Source organism: Mastacembelus armatus, chromosome 12 (genome assembly GCF_900324485.2).
Source record: "Mastacembelus armatus chromosome 12, fMasArm1.2, whole genome shotgun sequence".
Lineage (NCBI taxonomy): Eukaryota > Metazoa > Chordata > Actinopteri > Synbranchiformes > Mastacembelidae > Mastacembelus > Mastacembelus armatus.
In genome coordinates, this window is record NC_046644.1 from 11025285 (window position 1) to 11044644 (window position 19360).

General features: G+C 38.4%; 2 protein-coding genes across 2 annotated transcripts; one reads left to right on the plus strand and one right to left on the minus strand.

Moving 5' to 3' along the window:
* The first annotated feature begins 4452 nt into the window (after positions 1 to 4452).
* Positions 4453 to 11464, plus strand: LOC113125102 (keratin, type I cytoskeletal 18). Its single transcript, XM_026298409.1, has 10 exons — positions 4453 to 4569; positions 6024 to 6296; positions 6449 to 6574; positions 7061 to 7143; positions 7533 to 7689; positions 8769 to 8933; positions 9046 to 9171; positions 10168 to 10385; positions 10692 to 10720; positions 11304 to 11464. Exons 2-10 carry the CDS (start codon positions 6033 to 6035, stop codon positions 11417 to 11419), a joined length of 1284 nt encoding a protein of 427 aa, XP_026154194.1. The 5' UTR covers positions 4453 to 4569; positions 6024 to 6032; the 3' UTR covers positions 11420 to 11464.
* Positions 11465 to 14865: 3401 nt separating this feature from the next.
* On the minus strand, positions 14866 to 16272 carry rbp4l (retinol binding protein 4, like). The gene is made up of 4 exons (XM_026297854.1): positions 16156 to 16272; positions 15936 to 16072; positions 15218 to 15330; positions 14866 to 15128 (listed from the first exon to the last, which is right to left on the minus strand). Exons 1-4 carry the CDS (start codon positions 16270 to 16272, stop codon positions 14905 to 14907), a joined length of 591 nt encoding a protein of 196 aa, XP_026153639.1. The 3' UTR covers positions 14866 to 14904.
* Positions 16273 to 19360: the final 3088 nt, after the last annotated feature.

Below are 19360 nucleotides of genomic sequence, written 5' to 3' on the forward strand. Positions count from 1 at the left end.
CCTTACTCTGCTGTCCCAACTTTACCATCACAACAAAATTTCAAACTCCAACCCCTCATCCAAAGTTAATTCCAACCTTTACCCTAAGACCAAGTCTTAGACCTCATAGAGGCCTTTGAAGTTATAATGACTGGTTGAAATGTCATCTCAGGGATGGCATCAAACTAAGATTGGTCCATACAGCCGCAGAAAGGCATGCACTCACACATACGTACTATTTCTCTTTCAACTGTTCATACACTCACCAGCTATGCATATAGATGCATATCTTAAATATTACCAACCCTTCTGATAATAATCTCCTCACAGTTACTGAGTGGTCTGGTGTGTTTCCGTCACACAAAAGCAACCTGCACTCTGGCAAGGGGGGGAAACCCAAATGGAGGAGGAAAAAAGAAACTGATATTTAAAGCAGAAGAAAAGAAGGAGCGAGTGCAGGTGCTGACCTCCAGAGTTGCTCACATATGTCGTTATCTGTGTGTAATTTTGTCGCTGCAGATTCTTATCTTCTTATCTGAGAACAGCGGTGGACTGAAGTCCAACCATGAAACAGTGACTCAGGGCCCAAATCGCATCAATCATGGTCTGGAGTGCAGCGGTGCTTTGAGTTTCTTAAATTGGTGCAATAACAAATCTACTTCCATTGGTTACCTTAGATTTAAACTCTTGATGGAGAGTTGTGAGAAACGAAGCAGAGGCAGTGAATTAATTGTAAAAACACAGAGTTGAAAAATAAAGAAAACCGACTTTGCATGCCTCAAAGATTTTACTGTAAGATTTTCTTAGTAATATATTTTAGTGTTAAAAAATATTATGATTGCATTTCTTGTTTTAGAAATGAAATGAATGACATCAAAATTATTCATAATTTGATTCATATTTTCTCAGCCCTCATGTCAGATAGATCTCAGTATTGGTCAAATATGTCTGGCCTCCCTCGTATCATCTCACTTTGCCTCCATCCATCACATCAAGGTTCAAACCAATCTGAAGAATAAAATGGTTTATGACATTTTACCTTACTTCTGATCTGCAGTGAACTTGAATTATCAAAGAAGAAGGTCAGTTTTTTTTCCTAAACAACTGGAAGCTGAAACACTTTTCCAGTTTTCAACCTTATTTTCTGGGACTTAAAATTTTATTGATCAGGGCAGTAATGAAAAATTGTGGAATGAACTTAGTCTGTTTTGCCTGCTTGCTCATCTGTGACTGAATCTGTCTGTCTGTCATACTCTCCGTGTGTCTGTGTTTGTTTGTCTGTATGTCAGCCAGCCGACAAGAATGCCAGCAAGCTCTGCCAGCAGCGCAGTTGAAGCAGGAAGCAATCACTTCAGGAGTGAAATGACTATCGAGAGGCATCAGTCATGTTCATGGCCAAAACAGCGAGGATGTTGCACGGCCTGATGCAGGAGTCCTTCGTAGTTTATTTCTCCGTGAAATCGTTGAATCCTTCTAGAGGATTTGAACAGATCCAGCTAATATAAAGGCACCATGAAAAATTACACAGTCACTTTCTACAGGAGATTTGGTATTTATATATTATTATATTTGCTATGGTTGTCATATTTATATATTAGTGCTTTGTTACAGTTACGTTCCTGCATTGTGCATCATCATCATCTTGAACAGTTTTCCTATTCAAATTGACTGCTTATTTAAAAAAATAAAATCATAAATGATTTTATATTGTATATATATTATATTATATTATATTGTTTATATGTTATGTCCCAACGTGTTATGCTCATTTCAGTGGGAATGTCATCCCCACACTAGTTTAAGGTAAGCTCAAATATTTTCTGTTCTTTATTATTATTTGAGATTATGGAAGTGATGACCTGGCCTGAATGTGCTGTTCTGTCTTTGGTGTGTGCAGTTTGCTGGTCTGGTCACATGATCACTTTTGACAGAGGTCGTGAGGGGTCAAGTGGGGTCATGGGTAGTATCCTGACATCCTGCCAGTCTAATCACCTGTTTATTTATTTAACAAGCAAACTCTGATCCACAATGACTGGAGGACTAGTGAGTCAGAAGAAAGAGAGAGCGAGAAAGTGAAAGTAGAAAGGTTGATTAAGGTTCAACTTGATCATGATTGATCTCATGCAGAGATGTGTGTCTCAGAGTCTTAGTTAGTTTTAGTACACATTGCAGCCAAACACTCAAATAGGATTTTAAATCCCAGTGGCAATCCCAACGTGTTCAAAGATACCAGATATGTCAGGAATTGAATACAGATTTATGAAATGTGGCACAATCCATCTAGAACAATACTATCATTTAACAGTGCAGCTGTGAATGTTTTTGGGTTGGAGATTTCACATATTGGGAAAAAACAGTTGTAGAATAACACAGAATATATTTCTGATATTGTAAGATGGGGAATAAGATGACTTTAATAACAAACTACTGAAGAGAATCAATAAAACAATACTAAACATTATGGGTTTGGAAATCATTCAGTCAGAATAACAAGGACTGTGTAGTACTAGCACTGTATTACCAAAGCTTATTGCTGCCCTCTTTTGGAAAGTGCTGGCGACAGTTTTAGTGTACACTTAGCTTGTGCTTACTAGTCTTCACCACATAGGGGTGATAGATTACAGCCGTAGCAATGGAGATCTTTGACTAGTGAATGATGTGGTCTGACAGGAATATGCACTAAAGTATTAGCAACATTTTTAACAAGCACAGATTCAATTCCGTGGAATTGCAGCAATCAAGCACATCTAAAACGTTTTTTTGTGGTTTCTTTGTCCCTTCCAAAATTGTTATTGATATAATATGATCACTGCAGGTATAACAATATATACCTATCCACTTCTCATGCACACAAACATAATGCAGAATGATTGTTGATGTAATGCAAATAATTCTCAAAGACAGAAATATTTTCATTTCACTTAATATTTGAATGTGATAACAACAGATACTTCACCCACACATTTTTAGTATTACATGTATGTTTTTATTAGACTTTGCATGCACAAGGTCACAGGGGTTATAGTCAGAGTGCAAATGAGACAAACTAGGGCATCGGCAGTACTCACTTCCTTCATGGGAAAATGACTCTACGCATGACTGTGCAAATGGAAGTAAATATTAAACACAGTAACATCATTTAGTCTTTTTACACTGTGATTTTCTCCAAAGGTGACCAGGTTAAATAACCATACACACACACACACACAAATACATATATATATATATATATATATATATATATGTATATGTGTGTGTGTGTATACACACACATTTTTGTCTGTGTGTATATTTTGAAGCTGCTTAATGACATAGTGCATTTTCTATTCCTGTACCCCAACCTTGGCCATCATAGCTAAATCCCTAAGCCTAACCTCTACCTGAACCCTGACTTAAACCTAATTCTATATTTAACCCTAAAACAAAGTCTTAACTCTCAAATAGCCCTTTAAAGGAGTGTCAGAAAGTAGGGACCAGAACTAGGGCCCATGGTCTAAAACGCAAACCTGTCCTCATACTGTTGACATTGGGAGTACACATATATTTGTGATAGTAAATGGATGATGTAAACATTAGGTCAGCTTAATGTTTTCACTTGTAGTTTAAATAGAACAACCTCATATTTAGTCACAACTTTATTAACACTGTCATGAACATATTTTTATATAACATGTAATATAGTCTACATGCATACAACCTACACCATGTTACACAGCACTTCAACCAGCAGGTTTTCTTTCTCTTAGTGACTTGTTGAATATTTTATCTCCACAGGTAGAAGGAAGATCAGGTTACGGCAAAATGTGTGACTGCGGTACAGGAGGGCTCCAGAGGAGTGCAGGTAGGGCTCATCCAGATGTAACCAGTAAAGGGGTGGCCATTATAATGAGATATTTAATAGTACAGATACATGAGAGGGCATGCTTTATTGTGATTAGAGATGCTGCTAGGTGGAAGGTACAATCGTTCTCCCTGTGACAAGCGTATGCTGGTAGCGTATCCAAAATTGTATCATGTTGTAAGCATTACATTTTTTTGTATTTAAAGCTGCACAAACAATGGGAAAAACAAAAAAATGTGTAATGTGAAAGGGGTTCCTCATAATGATCAATCAACAGAGAGTTATTGTTGGGTGAGTGTTGAGGGTTTAAGTGTCTTTCAGCAGAGGTTGGTGCTATAACTTCACATTTGTCTCAAACTATATCTGTACTCACTTTACATATGGGTTTAATGTGCACAGAGGAGCATGAGTTTGTGACATCGCAACTACTTTAGACACCAATCAGGATCAAAAGGTCAAAGAATAAATCTGACAGAAAACTGACATCCCAATGTGAGCATAGAGTAGCTCAGCAAACAACTACATCAGCAGTAAGGTAATAAATAAGGTAATAAACTGCATAATACTACAGTTTCACTACAGGACTCATCTGCATCCGTTTATCTCAAGATCTTCAGGTGCAATAAACACACCTCCTCAGCTCCTCCTACTTCCTGCAGAACTGCATATAAGCTCACCTGTCGCATCAGCAGTTCAGAGCCTCCTGCATTCCTCTGGATCCTGCCTGACTAGATCTCAAGAACATCCTGGTAGGTTTGATGTTTTTAGACTTCTTAAAATATGGCATTTATTAATGTATTATTATTACACTCAACATATATAAGTGTTGCTACTTCTAAATCAAAATTATGAAAGGAAACTACTCTCTGCTCAAAATCCAAATTATTACAGAAAGAAAAACCTGCTGCCATCAGCCTCAAGCAGTGAATCTTATTTTGTTCAACAATTTGTCACCTAGGAGTGAGACGATATTAAAAAGAAAAAGAAATGCAAGTCATTTTCCTGTGGAACAAAGTGCCTCCTTGTGACACTGGAATTCACTCAGAATATTTTGCTGATCATTTTCCCAAGCTCCGTCTTTCATCTGAACAAGGACCGTCTGTGTCCTGCTGGTGTGTATCCTTTGTAGTGTTGTGGGAATGGTGTTGCGAGGATCAAGTGACAGAGAGAGCGAGATAGAGAGAGAGAGAGCTTCCATTGACTGCTTATCTGCCACTGAAACTCTGTTGAGAAATACACACACACACGCACACACACACGCACACACACACGAAACCACCTTGCCTGTCCTAGTGTATGTTTGATATCCAAACACGGCGTCACGCTTGACGTTCAGGTTGAAATGTGAACACTTATCAAATGAGCTTTAAAACAAGGGAAAATGTTGTCAAAGTATTTCTGTACAGTAGTTATGGAAAAACAGCATAAAAGTGGATTTAAAGAAAATATAAATTCAAGAATCTAAATTTTTCATGCAGAATGGGAACTTTTTAATAGCATTTAATCCAAAAGAATCTAAACCTTTATGAAAGATATAGAGCAACCTTTCATCTCTGTTTCTGTTTTTATGAACCTTCCTCTGTTATTTCCTCTTAAATCCAAAATGAGTCCTATTATCATAGTAATAGGCTACATAAGAGCGTTCTAGGTCCCAGTGAGAGGCTCTTCTTCGACCCAGGGTTGAGCTTTAGTCATTTACATTTTGATTTTACTAACCTGTATTTCAGTAGAGCTGAGGATGACAGACTGAAGTGGCTCTGACCATAAAGTCAGTCTTCTCTTCGATGCAGATGGTTAGTCTGAATAACCACTAGCATGCCAGTACTCCTTTCATCATTTTCAGTGGGTGTTCAGTGGACTTGAATATTAGGCCCTACTTGTATTTCTGGCCAAACTGCTAGAATAAAACATATTTTCTTAAGGGCCACAAAAGAGGTTTTTGCAGTCAGACTGAGTGTAACAGTAGCTTTAAATGACTGCAGCAGTAGTTTTAATCACCTCTTTTCCTTATGAGATCTGTAATATCAATATCCATCCACTCTCTCTTTAGAACCCAGGAGAGCTGTAATAGGTGTAACATCTGTGAATGTGCTCTAGTTCTGTTTCTCTCTTTATGTCTTGCCTCCATAGTGTCTTTACAAGTTCTCCAACAAATCACTGTCTAAATCCCAGTTTCCATGCATTACTCTTTCTGTCTTCACAGTCGTCCACCATGGCCTCCAAGATGTCAATGAGGAGTTTCTCTGTGAACCGTCAGCCCTCCTTTTCCAGTCGTTCTCTGATGGACACTGGCCGCGCTCGCTCCCGCGCTTCAGTCTCCTTTGCAGCAGCCAGTCCGCTGACCCGTTCATCTTCTATGGGCCAAGATCTCAATGGACCAATCAGTCTTCAACTTAATGGACTGCACGGCAACAGCACCAATGAAAAGGAAGCAATGCAGAGTCTCAACAACCGTCTGGCCAGCTACCTGGACAAGGTCTGATCCATTACACACTACTACACTTGTTGGTCAGCGGCCAAATGGGTATTATACATCTTTGATTGGTACCCTGCAGACAAGGAAATGATACAATAAGCAGCTGAAACACTTTGTGACACAAATGTCTCTTTCCCTTTGTTTTCCTCCAGGTGCGGTCACTGGAGCGTTCCAATGCAGATCTGGAGATGAAGATCAAACAGGTGATGCTTGAGCGCATTCCCAAAGGTCATGACATTGATTCCATGATGGCCCAAGCTCATGCTGTCGAGCAAGAGGTAAGGCTGCGAAAGAACGAGCAACCACAAAAACCTCAGACAGGTCGACTTCAATAGCCAGATTCAGTTCAGAGCCCGGTGTTATGATGACTTTGGTATTTTACATAGACAAAGCATTCATGCAAATACAAAGATGTGTAATGTCTTTTATAAGGATGTGTGGCACAAATGTAGAATTTGACCTGTGTTTGATGTCTGAGTTAACTTGTACCAGACTGAGCTGGAAAAGTTATTATTTTACCTTTTGACCAAATCAAGTAGTTACAGTTTAATGAAGCAGGAATGTGAAACTTTATTCAGAACAAATTCTAGTAATTCTGGTACATATTATCAGTACTGTTTTATTATCACAGTGTAAACTTAACACGTATAAAGCATGAAATGTAGGAAAATGTGTTGACATGGTCGATTTCAGTGTGGACACAGACTTTAATGAAGGATGCTGCGTGTCTAATTTAACACTGTTACCACATTCATCTTTGTCAGATGAGGAAGAAGACCTTGGAAAATGCTCGTCTCATGTTAGAGATTGATAATGCTAAACTGGCTGCTGATGACTTCAGAATCAAGTGAGCAATTAATGATTATCTTTTTTCATAAATGCTTTTGCTATAAGTATAGAATTTGTACTGCTGCAACTACAGTGCTAATTTCCCCTTTCCTTCAATGAAGGTGGTTAATTTGGTGGTTAATAACCAGCTATTAAACTCCAGCTTGTTCCTCAGTGCAGTAAAATTTGGACTAAAAATTATGCGTAGAAATGTCACAAACAGAGCAGCATCATTACAAAAGTTTGTTTTTTTTTATACATAAAATGTTTAGTTTCTATCTGCAAACATATCTGAGATTTAAAATGTAGATTTTAATAGTAAAAGCAAAAGTAAAGTGAACTATCATCCCCAGACTCACAGTCATATACTGCAGGCCTGTTCTTTGCTATATTTCATACCTTTGCAAGGTGGGAGACAGAGCTGGTGATGTGTCAGTCTGTGGAGAGAGATTGTGTTGCTCTAAAGAAGGCCAAGACCGACCACGAGCAGATCATTGCCTCTCTGAGAGGAGATCTGGACAGCCTCAAAGAAGAACTTTACTTCCTCAAGAAAAACCATGAGGAGGTAAGTTGGTCACTCCTGCACTACTGCAGTTCTTTTACCCCTCTCTATTTCACAACATGTTTCTTGATATTGGGACTCTCCCAATTTGGTGGACCTCAACAGTGTTTTTAGAGCATAAAGACAAAGACCTGTAGGGAGGGGGAGCAGAGAGAGAAAGAGAGAGGCGGTCCGTTGGTTACTACAGACAAAAGGAGTGGGTAGTTCTTGTTTCCGCTGCCTACTTTTTCTGCCCAATCATCCCAGGTGTCCTAAATACTGTCCTCAGGGGGCGAAGACAAACTAACGCAGTGTCTCACCTCTTACTGATTTAAGATGTAAATATCAATATGCAGATCTACTTCTTTAAAGATATTGGACAGTACAATAATATGGTGCAAAGACAACTGGTGTTATTTTGCCTCTTTGGAGCCTCTTTGTCCTATCGAGTCACGTCAGTCCTTTATGTTGAAACTATATGTTTTCCCCTCTGAAAAAGAAAAGGGGCTCTCTGGGGGTTAGCTGAGAAACTAGATCACACAGTTTTCTTTAATGTGTCCCCTTTCCCAAGAAAGGATGCAATCTTTTTACGTAAAATAAAGCATATAACTGAATTTTATTGTCTAACAATACACACTTGGAAAAGTGTGTCACAATATATATCTAGTAAATTCATTCAACAAACTGCATGTGACAGGATACATATGTCTCAGAGGGGAGAGAGTGAAAGAGAGCCACCAAGCATGCATGAGCAGGAGTGGGAATGCATGTGTGTGTGTGTTTGTGTGTGTGAGCTGAGAGCCCAGTGGTAAGGTGAGCTCTGCCCTATAAAGTATTGATGGAGGCCTTCTAAATAATAAAGAATACCCTCACATCCTCTCTGCGACCCTACGGTGTAGGATTCACAAAATTGCTCCTGGTTCCATATGGTGCCTGTTCAGACAGATGTTACACACATTTACAAATACAACACAGACATGTACATGAAAGTAGTGTGTATTTACACATATGGTACAGTTTTTGGTCAAGTTTATTTAAAGACAACACAGTGAAACCATATGTTTTTTCTACACCAAATGTATAAACTGCTTCTCCTCCTGCAGGAACTTGAGCAGATGAAGTCTCGCATTGCCAAAGATGAGGTGAATGTAGAGGTGGACTCTGCCAGTGGGCCGGAGCTGGGTACTATTCTGTATGAACTGCGTTCCCAGTATGAGGGCATTGTCAAGAAGAACAAGGAAGAGGCAGAGCACTGGTACCTCAAGAAGGTCAGTGGAGAAACTGAACAGAATTTTCTATAATCAGCCACACTTAAGTTGCAGTTTTTGGCAAACAGTTTGAACCAGACCAGATAAAGTTTTTTATTGTCCTCTTCTCCAGCTGGAGACAGTGCAGAACGAGGTGAAGGAGAGCAACGAAGCTCTGAGAGGAGCCCAGAGCGAGCTGACCGAGAAGCAACGCTTCCTGCAGACTCTGGAGGTGGAGCTGGAGAGTCTGCACAAACAGGTGGGGAGCTACACCTGAGAAAAAAGGTGACAAGTAGATCAAACCATTTCATGTACAGACACAGACACCAAAATGACGCGTCAATATGCTGCAGGGTCTCTAGGTAAACAAGATGGCTCCATGTTTAGGTACAAAGCAAATGCGTGAGGTTTCATATCTTTTGGCTGCATGAGAATTAAAAAAGATTAATGCAGAGATTAGGAAACTGAAGGATGCGCTTGTGGTGACAGAAGGGACTTTACGTAACAGTGGAAAATACCATGATCATGATTCAGTAAGTTACCTTTTCATAAAGCCCTAATAAATTATGGGATTGTGTGTGAGTGCTAGTTTTATAAGGAAGATCCTTACTGAAGCTCAGATTCATTTTCAGTTAGATCTGTTTTTAATCTGAGCGCTTCCATGCCACTGTATCATACGAGTGCCTGGGAAAAATCATTTTATTTTTCTTTTTGGTAATCCTGTGTTGACAGTAAACATGTTCTCCCACGCTGCCTAGTCATTCAGTGGCATACTGGATTTACTTGCTGAATGGTATAGGGTGAGTTTTTCTGGTGAGATGGCTAATCATGTCTGAGCAGCAATTGTTTGCTCTGGATTTCAAGCCCGTGGCAGCTCACTGGTATTTGCCCCTGATGGTTTGGGAAGCAATTTCAGAATTAGGGGACATTCTTCTGGTTTGATTTCCACTGCAAAGCAATTTACGCGGAAATGGAAGGAGGAAGAAGGGCTAGAACATTTTCTACCAACCAAACTAAAGTGTCACATGCACACAGTCACAATAGAGCCAGCACAGTACAGTCACTGTGATGATGGACAAATGTTAGGAATTACATTTCCTGATTTGGACAATGATTATTCAAGTGTCCCATTTCACCAGGTGTTTAACTTATGACCTGATTTCATTATGATTATTATTAAAACGGCACTATGGTAACATTAGACCCAGGTATGCGGGTTAGGCAGGTTGTTATTATTTTCACTTCCTCTCCTCAGATCACTGCACTGGAAACTAACCTGGCTGAGACGGGTCAGAAATACTCTGCTGAGATGGAAAGGCTGCAGGTCACTTTGAGTCAGCTGGAAGATGATCTCTCCCAGCTCAGGCTTGACATGCAGCGCACCAAGACTGACTACGAGCAGCTCCTCCGCATCAAGCAGAACCTGGAAATGGAGATCGCCACCTACAGACGCCTGCTGGAGGGAGAGGAATCGTGAGTGTTAAATAGTCTAATGAAGAAGTAGTAATCATTAAATTCATTAAAGTTAACTGAATTTTCCTTAAGGCTTTAAACATGTATAATATTAATACATGCTCCCTTTGTTACCCAAAATGGACTTAGATAAGAGTTAGCTTTACCATTTCTGTACTGATTGAACACAAGAATGAATATCTGAGCTTTAGAGTTTTTGGTAATTAGATTTTCTTACCAGTCTAACTGGTAATTTCCCAAAATATTGAACTATTTCTTTAAATGCATTCATTTTGTTTTCTAACATGTTTTCTTTCTGCCCCTCAGAGTCAAAGAAATTCCTCCACCTCCAAAAAGTGAGTCTTTGCTTTTTGCTTTTCAGCTGATTAATAAAATCAGTGCTTATGTCAGAACATCACAATAACAACTAACAACAGTTCATGGAGGTAAAGAGTAACTAATGCAGCTACACAAAAGCCAAGCCTTACATGGATGGATTCACATGTGAACGCGACACAGTGTTGTTTTGACGGAGATGTATATTCTTTCACACACACCCAAGAGGCCAGTGACTAATGATGACAACACAAACATCATTATCGGCTCAGCTGTAGCGATAAATGTGGGCGTGAAAACGTTTATCTCAGTGTTGAAACTTACATTTATCCAACTGACTGACGCTGCTAAAACAAACTGAAAGCTGTTTTTCGAAATGTTCATATTCATAGTCATATTCAACCCAAGTGTTTTTTGTTTCATTCCAAATCATCTTTCTTTTTTTCTCACTTCTGTAAATCCCATATTCTGATCCAATATTTTCTCATTATTTTCCAATATTTTCATTTTCATTTTCTCAATTTACTGTGTCTTATTTCTTCTCACCCAATTTTAATTAAGATTTTTTTCTGTTTTGTCATCTCATTGTTTCTCACTGTGCAGAGGAGCCAGAAGTTCGCACCAGGAAGATCGTGAAGGTGGTGACTCAGACAATGGTCAATGGCAAAGTGGTGGATGAATCCAGTGAGGTGGAGCAGATCGAGGAGTCCAAGAAATAGAAAGAAGACTAAGGACATGAAGATAAGAATTTAAAAAAAAAACGACACAGTAAATCACAAACACTAAACAATGAGAGAGAGGAAAACATGAATAGGTAGATTTAGTGTCAGAATACTACACTGTGCTGTGGAGGTGAAACATCAGCATCATTCATTCTCAAAACAGAAAAACATACTGTTTTTAAAGGAGCTTTTTTGGGGCGTGGGGGTCTGCATTACTCAGCTATAAATGTTTTGTATTTTCCCAAGTGAGGGTACAAGCTTAACTACAAACAAATATGTCCCATATTGCTGTAACTGTGGTAGCTATGCATGCTTAATTCTTAATTCATGCTTAATTTTTGAATAGATGTGTGTGTGTAAGGAAATGACTAACCATTCCTAATTCTTTACTAATAAAGTTATATTTATTTCTTAGCGTGGTGACGTTTACTGTAGGAAACATAATGCCTTTCCTCCATTTAATTTAAATGTCCTTTTGCTCTTTTTGTTTGTAGTCTGTTGGAATAAAGCAATTCATCCATTACATGTTTACTTTTTTATTATACCAATATGAATAAACGTTTTAAGATGATTTCCTCATAGGGTAAAATGATAAGAAGAAAAATACTGCAGTAAGCTTTTTGACTAAAGCACCTCTCTCAGTTAAGATAACAGGAGCTACAGTGATGGAATGAAAGACGATATCAAACCAGACACCAGAATAGATAAAAAGGCGACACAGTTGCTTTAAACCGTAATTAGCACTGTGGGTAAGGTGTCAAACATCCCCACTGTTATTATGAGGGTGGACACATCTGTTTTTGAGGAGGAAATTCCTGTAATGAGACAGATTGTAAAATAAAGTAATTCACTGACAGATGTTATTTGTGCTTCAGCTGGATGAGGCAACTGAGATTTGTGTCTCCGCTTTATATCTAAGAGAAGTTATCCAACGTGACTGACAATGCCTTAGCTCACCTTTGTTTTTAATACACGCAGGGTTATCTATGAATTGCTTATATAGGCTAAAAAAAACAGCTGCAGACAAAGTGAGACTGGCATCTTAGAACTCACCAATTTTAAAGCAATTTTATCTTACAAAAAACAGTGTCTTGGTTTGGATTGAGGGATTAAATGTGAATCCTATAACGTTATTGATGCCACAGCCTGATCCTAAAGTTTACAGAGCGCTGACAGATTTGTCTGGATTCCCAATCGATCATCTCTCATAAAAACAATCAGGGAGCTGAGTCAGACAGGAATCCAGTGGTGTCAACAAAGTTAGTGAGCAATTTAAAACCTAGACATTTAGATAAACAAACAAAACAAGACAAGGGCTACAAGAAATGCCTTAAATAATGATCATATTAGAGATCATAATAAACAAGAGCGTTCATTTATTGCCTAATATTGTTACCATGTATTCAGATTATTGCATGAGTAACATGTTTATCCCCATGTAAAATACAGAAACTCACTCCTGAAACATGCACAGCTCATGTAGCATATAAGTCTTGGAGACAGAGGTGAACAATGAAGTATTAAAGAACTGTTAGCTTTGCAGCTGTTTAATAAAGTCCTCTTCCCTGTACTTCAGGTGCTGTAGGTCATGGAAGTTATTTTAATGGTCAGTGCATGTGTGTGTCTGCAGGTGGCTGTCCGTCTGTTCAGACACAGTGGACGTGTTCAGTTTTGTTTTGGTGGTGTCGCAGCTGTGGAGCAGGTCTATGGAGCCCAGTCCACAAGCACAAGCTTGTTCGTGATTTCCCGTTTCTTTCTAATGACAACAGCTAGAGTACACAGCTTCTTTCATTCCTGTGAAAGAAACCCAGAGAGAGAATAACGACAGAGATGAGTAGGCTCATTGGATTAAGCGGTCTGGTGATAATCAAAAACAAGCACACTTCCCCTTATTCAGGTACAGATGCGGTGTTCAGGCACAACTTGGAAAATTATATTCCAGCATGGTATGAAAATAAATTTAAATGTAAGAAAAATTCCTTCTAATTTGCATACTGGCTTGAGTTTCTTACAGGTTGCATGAGACTATGACATTGTCCAGATGTGAGATTTCTGAGTTATATTCTTAGCTCTGGCCTGTAGTCTATATATGTGAAAACAATCTGGGTTTTTTATAGCAGGTCTGGGTCTTCTCTGAATGTGAAACTATATTAAACAGCTTTATTTTTCCTATTTTCTTCTCTTTTTCTTTCAAACTAGTGCCTACTATATCATATTTTGTTTAACTTGGTCTTGTTCTATTGTGAATTATAAAATTTGGCAAAATAATATACCCTAGAATAAAAGACAATAAAAGATGAAAGCATGATAGGATTATAAAACATTGTTTGGATTTAAGCTTTTGATAATTAATGATGATCTAATTTCCACTAAGGTCAAACAGTCGATCCCATCAGAGTTAAGTTAGTTTACAGGCAGACTGACTCTGCTTTGGCCTCATGTCCCTTTCACACTGAGCATACAGAGATTACCCACAATCCCCTGGCTACCGCACATTCCCATTTTACATTTTTCCAAGCAAACCCATCTGCCAGTTTTTTTTTAAAGATGTTATTATTACCCAAAAGAAGGTTCAACTCGGTAAATCTTGAGTCCTGAGATGTTTGAAAAATAAGAAAGCAGATATTCTGTATAATACTCTTGAACTCATGGAAAAATTTGACAGCCTTCCCTGTCAACATTTTATTGAACACGTGAGCATCAGCGTGCTGCTTTTTGTAACTTGTAAGCATAGAACCAGCCATGTTTCCAAACCAAGCAAGATGTAGCTGCAGAAGCCACCAGGTATGATCCTTGACCACCTGGAGCATGTGAAGTGGCCTCATGGTTGCGTTAACATAATAGGACTAAGGTCTTTAAACATCAGACCATCAGTAAGCCCATTACTTCACAGTGTCTGTTGTGTTGGGTTTGGCTGCATTTTCTTGGGCTCAGGAGGGATCACAGCCACTTACAAGGTCAAAGTACGACGTGTTTTTCAAGACCGAGCTGCAGACCAATACATGTATGCACATCGGCTTTGTTTCATATGCTGTTTCACTTTTTTATGTACTTACAAATACATGCTTAGAAAGTTAAATAGCATGCTACAGCTTTGTTAATGCACATAATGAAACAATTCCAGTAAAATTTGTTTAGAAAAATATTTTTTATTTTAAGTGAGTCACTTAAAACCCCACAATAGTGACATTTTCCTTAGATGAACAATCAATGGGCATAAGTGACTGAAGAATAGATGCATAAAAAACAGATACAAATCTCCAAAATCTTGAATTTCTAGTTTATCATGCAGGTTTTTTTTGTGTATACTTCTTTTTTCTACTTTTTTCCTGCTCTTATAATTTTATTTATTGTATCTGTCTATTTGCTCCACACTATCCTTCTCACATACACAATATACACATCTCAGTTTTTTCCCTGTTCTTGCTTTCAAACCTCTGCAGCTAGCTGGAACATTCTCTCACTCTCCCTTCTCTTTCCCTTCAGCAGGCTCCAGACTGGAGGACAGGTTGAAACTGTCCGGTCATGCAGATATCGTCCTGTTTCTGACGGACGACACGCTGGATGGCGGGAGGCAGGCCACGTGGGTTCCTGGAGAAGACGAGGGCGTAGCCGTCATCGCAGCTACCATCGTCCTTCAGGGTGCGGCAGGCGTAGGTGATGGCGTAGTTATCGTAGTCTGTGTCAATCACCCAGTAGTTGTCACCTGGGTAGAAAGAAAAGAAGATAGGCTGTAGTTGAGTGTGTGGAGGTGTGAACAGATATAAGAAAGGGGATTATTTGTGCAGAGCTGACCTCCACTGGACAGGTAGCTGGCCAGTCCCTGGTAGTTCATGAACATCTTGCCAGGAGTGGCAGGGTCAGGGACAGAGTACTGGGCCGCCATATCAGCACACACAACCCAGAAGCTGCAAAATGATGATGCAAATATACGTGTTGACATCTTTATAAACTGCAAAATCAAATTTCATTGCCTCTTTAATAGGAATGTGTGTAAACCCCCAAAATTCAAATAACATCATAAAGTAAAGCCTGCACATTACTTTTTGTTTTACTATTCCTTTAAAAGAAAGCCTAGCCTGCTTTCAGTCCAGTCTACAAGTACTTACATGTATAATCAAGCTCACATTCCTTTGTAGAAACCATCCTCTTGAACCAGCATTTCTTCCTACTCTGCCACAAGCCGCAAAAAACCCAACTTGAAGCTAATGCCCTTCACAATGTGATTCTAGAAAATTATACTTGTTCGTATCTTAAAACTGAGCAGAACTTGAGCACCTTTCTTAAATTCTGACCCAGACTGCCCTCTCCTCCCCCAGATCTTAAGGAGTCTTTGTGGCTAAACTGACCCTCTGCCCCACCCTGGAGGGGGTTTACAGAGGGGTGAGGCCATCTGGCTTTGCTTAAGTCCAGTTATATACTTTTATCTGTAGATAACGAGTGAAATAAGGCAGAGACGATGTTTATCATTCCTGTCAGTTCAAAAAAATCTATGCCCAACTCTCAGACTTACCCAAACAGAGTGACACGTCCTTTAGAGGAGGCTGTCATGGAGCCATCATCATCAATGGTGTATTCGGCCGAGATGTTGTCCTGCAGAAACAGACCTTCTGGATCTTTCTTCTGTAGTGCGTACCATTTGCCTGCATACTGCAAAGAAATGCAAAGAAATTAGAAAGTCGGGAATTGTCATGAACACTCTCATGTTTGTTGTGTATTTTGAAGACACTCACCCTCTTGGGGTCAAAGTTTTCTTTGACTGTGAAACTGTCAACGATGCAGGAGGTAGACAGCCCTCGCTCTATGTAGGACACCAAGACCAGCAGCAGGACCAGCTTAGAGGATGCCATTCTGAAATATATAAATATTATTATCTGAGACAAAACTTTGTATCTTTGGGTCTCAGGCCAATATAGTCCAACAACCCCCGATCTCATTTATATTAATATTACAAATGCACCAATAATCAACAGTGTGGTACCATTTGACATGAGAATAAAAAGCTACTTTGAATTAAATGCTCAAACGCCAAGAAAATGTCAGAACACAGCTTCAGTTACAGCCCATTGATTCTGACATTTGTCATTTCAACAGTTAACAATTACATTAATTACATAATTCTGATAAACCATCCCTAAGATAGTAACTACAAGTTAAAGAACATAATTTTATTAAGTGTCTTACCTGTTATGGGTCAGAGTAGAAATGGTAATTCAAATTCTAGCAGTGTATGTGGTTATCCAGCAGTCTTCTGTCTGAAGCTGCCTTTATATACGCACTCCACCGCTAAGCTTATGGCTGATTTTCATTGCTTGGGACTAAATAAGGTGCTTAAATCTAGAGGTAATCCTGTTGGGTTGAAATCCTTACCGTAATCTGGCTTCCATGTTTAAACCTTAGATTTATTTTAAAAACAATTAGACCTTTATATAACTGATCAGAAGCACAATCAAACTATCACCTGTGCACTACGGTTGACAAATGAGCTGTAACTGTGTGTGTATGTGTGTGTGTGTGTTCAAAATGCAAACCATACAAATAGTGATTTTATTAAAGTGGCTAAAATTTGCTATTTTGTAGTAGGTGACAAAAGAATAACTAGAACCCAATTTATGGAGTCTGGGTATTATTAGACACTGTTGTGCTTTGTTGTCTGGTGTTTTACAAACAATATGAATATCCAAATCTTTTAATAGACTCTCATATATAACCAGTGAAGATTACATCAGTGTTTACCCACAGTCTGGGGAAATCATGTGGGTTTAAATGTTATCTTCATCTTTGTTTATCAACATCCTTTGACAATTTTGAGCTTAATTTAAAATAAAAACATATTTTAAGATGCAGATTTATCACAGTAGAATATACCTATACCTATATACTATACCTCTGTTTTATATGTAGCTCTACAGTTGGCAAGGTATCTTGCTGCAATAAACTTAATTTAGCCTTTGGAGATCAGGGATTTGAGTCTTAGTAAGGTTATTTTTTGTGTTACTGTTGTTATCTGCCCAGGTGGTGGAGGAGCTGTTATCTCACTGTGGAGCAATGGGGATGGAGACAGCCAAAAGCATTGCTGACTCAGCCATGTTGGAGGTCTGGAATATGGAAAAAAGCATTTACATTCACACAAATACATAGTCTGAGGTTTTATACAATTATTTAAAAATCATTTTGTAAATGCATCAAGATTAGCAACATCACACAAATATTATCAGAATGAATTTGGAAGACAAACTGTGACAGTTTCAGATTAGAAAACAAAAACATTCATTACTATTTGAATTTGCAAATTATAGAGACGATAGTTTTCACATACAAAACAACAAATTGAAAGTTATCACAAACTGTTCGCAACAGAGAATTTTATCCAATCGAGTCTATAACAGGACCAGATACTTTAAGTTACAATAGAGTTAAATAATTTATCTGGTAAAAAAAAAAAAAAGTTAATTATTTCAGAAGTGAAATAAAATGTGAACCCAATTACCCATTATAAAAAAGGTTTTTCCAAAAATCATATAGAATTATGAGGCTATATGTTTGCACACATAATCAGTTAGGCACATACACATTCACTTTCTCTCTGTTGCGATCTTGTGAACTCTCATATACTGGATTACCTCCAGTTACATGAGATTACTGCTGACATAATATATCATGTAATAACATTTGAAGGTGACTTTCTGCCTGTGCACTTTCTGTTGTTGGTTTGTTTTTTCAGCTTAATTATTGTATTGTAAATTCTCAGGAATAAATTGTTCAGCAGACTGCAGCCTCCATAATGATAGTAAACAATCTTAGTGAGGGTACAGCCAGACAAGCCAATCAACACAACCTTTTCCACTACTTTTTCCACTGGCTGTGCTGCTCAGGACTATAATCCTATTGCATGTACTGAAATGGATCGTTAACCAAATAGATGTAGATTTCATATCTAAATTTTACATTTCTATATACACTAACTTACAGGTATTAAAATCTGGAGATTTATATAGGAGCATACAAAAAAGCCATTCATCTATTTAGAAATCTTAAAAAAAGTTAAAACCAAAGTATTAATTTGTGTCAAAGTCATTAAATGAGCCACAATATTTAAAATTATACCAGAAATGATGCTAAAATTCTGTAACCATACAATGTGTTCATTCTTAGGTTATTTTACTGTAGAAATCTGGTGATTAATGATGAGTATTTCTCTTACATCTGTAAAGCCATTTATATAACTCGGCTTTGATCTGAAGACACATGCGAGAGCAAAGGTGGTTTCATCAGCGTAACATTCGCCAAGTCTCAGGTCATGACCATCAGCTGATTTTGATTGGCTGATAACTCAGACAGACAGGGGGCAAGGCTGAGACACCCTCTGCTGAGCTTCATTACTATTGTGTTTGTATCTATTTAAGTGCTGTCACGTTCAAGTACTGGGCAAACATCCGCTGCTTAAAACCTTGAGCTTATAGTGTACATCCCATTGACAAACCCTGGAGACTTTTCCTGGTATTTGGGTTTGCGGCCCTATGTTTGGCATGCGTGAAAGAAAAAATGAGTCATGAGTTTCAGGAAACTTTTTTTTTTCATCTGGAAAATCAAACAAACAAAACAATGTGTATTTCCACTGGGATGAGTTCTTGGTACATCCAGACAGAGCCTCCCTCTTTATCAGATAATTGAATATTGCCATAACCCTACAGTAGGTTAAAGTAGGTTAAAGTACCAAACATAACTAGCAACGTTTGCATCCAGCTGGGCAGTTTTGATGCACAGTTGTTTCCCATTTACTGCCATAATAAAGTTCAAATAAATGATGCTGTTATTATAAAGTGATGAAATTACATCCAAAATAATGAATTACCAGGAGATTAAGATGTCAGTGCAGTGCATACTTTGTAGCATATGTTTGGATTGTCCATATTATTGTGTGCACGCCCACGAGAC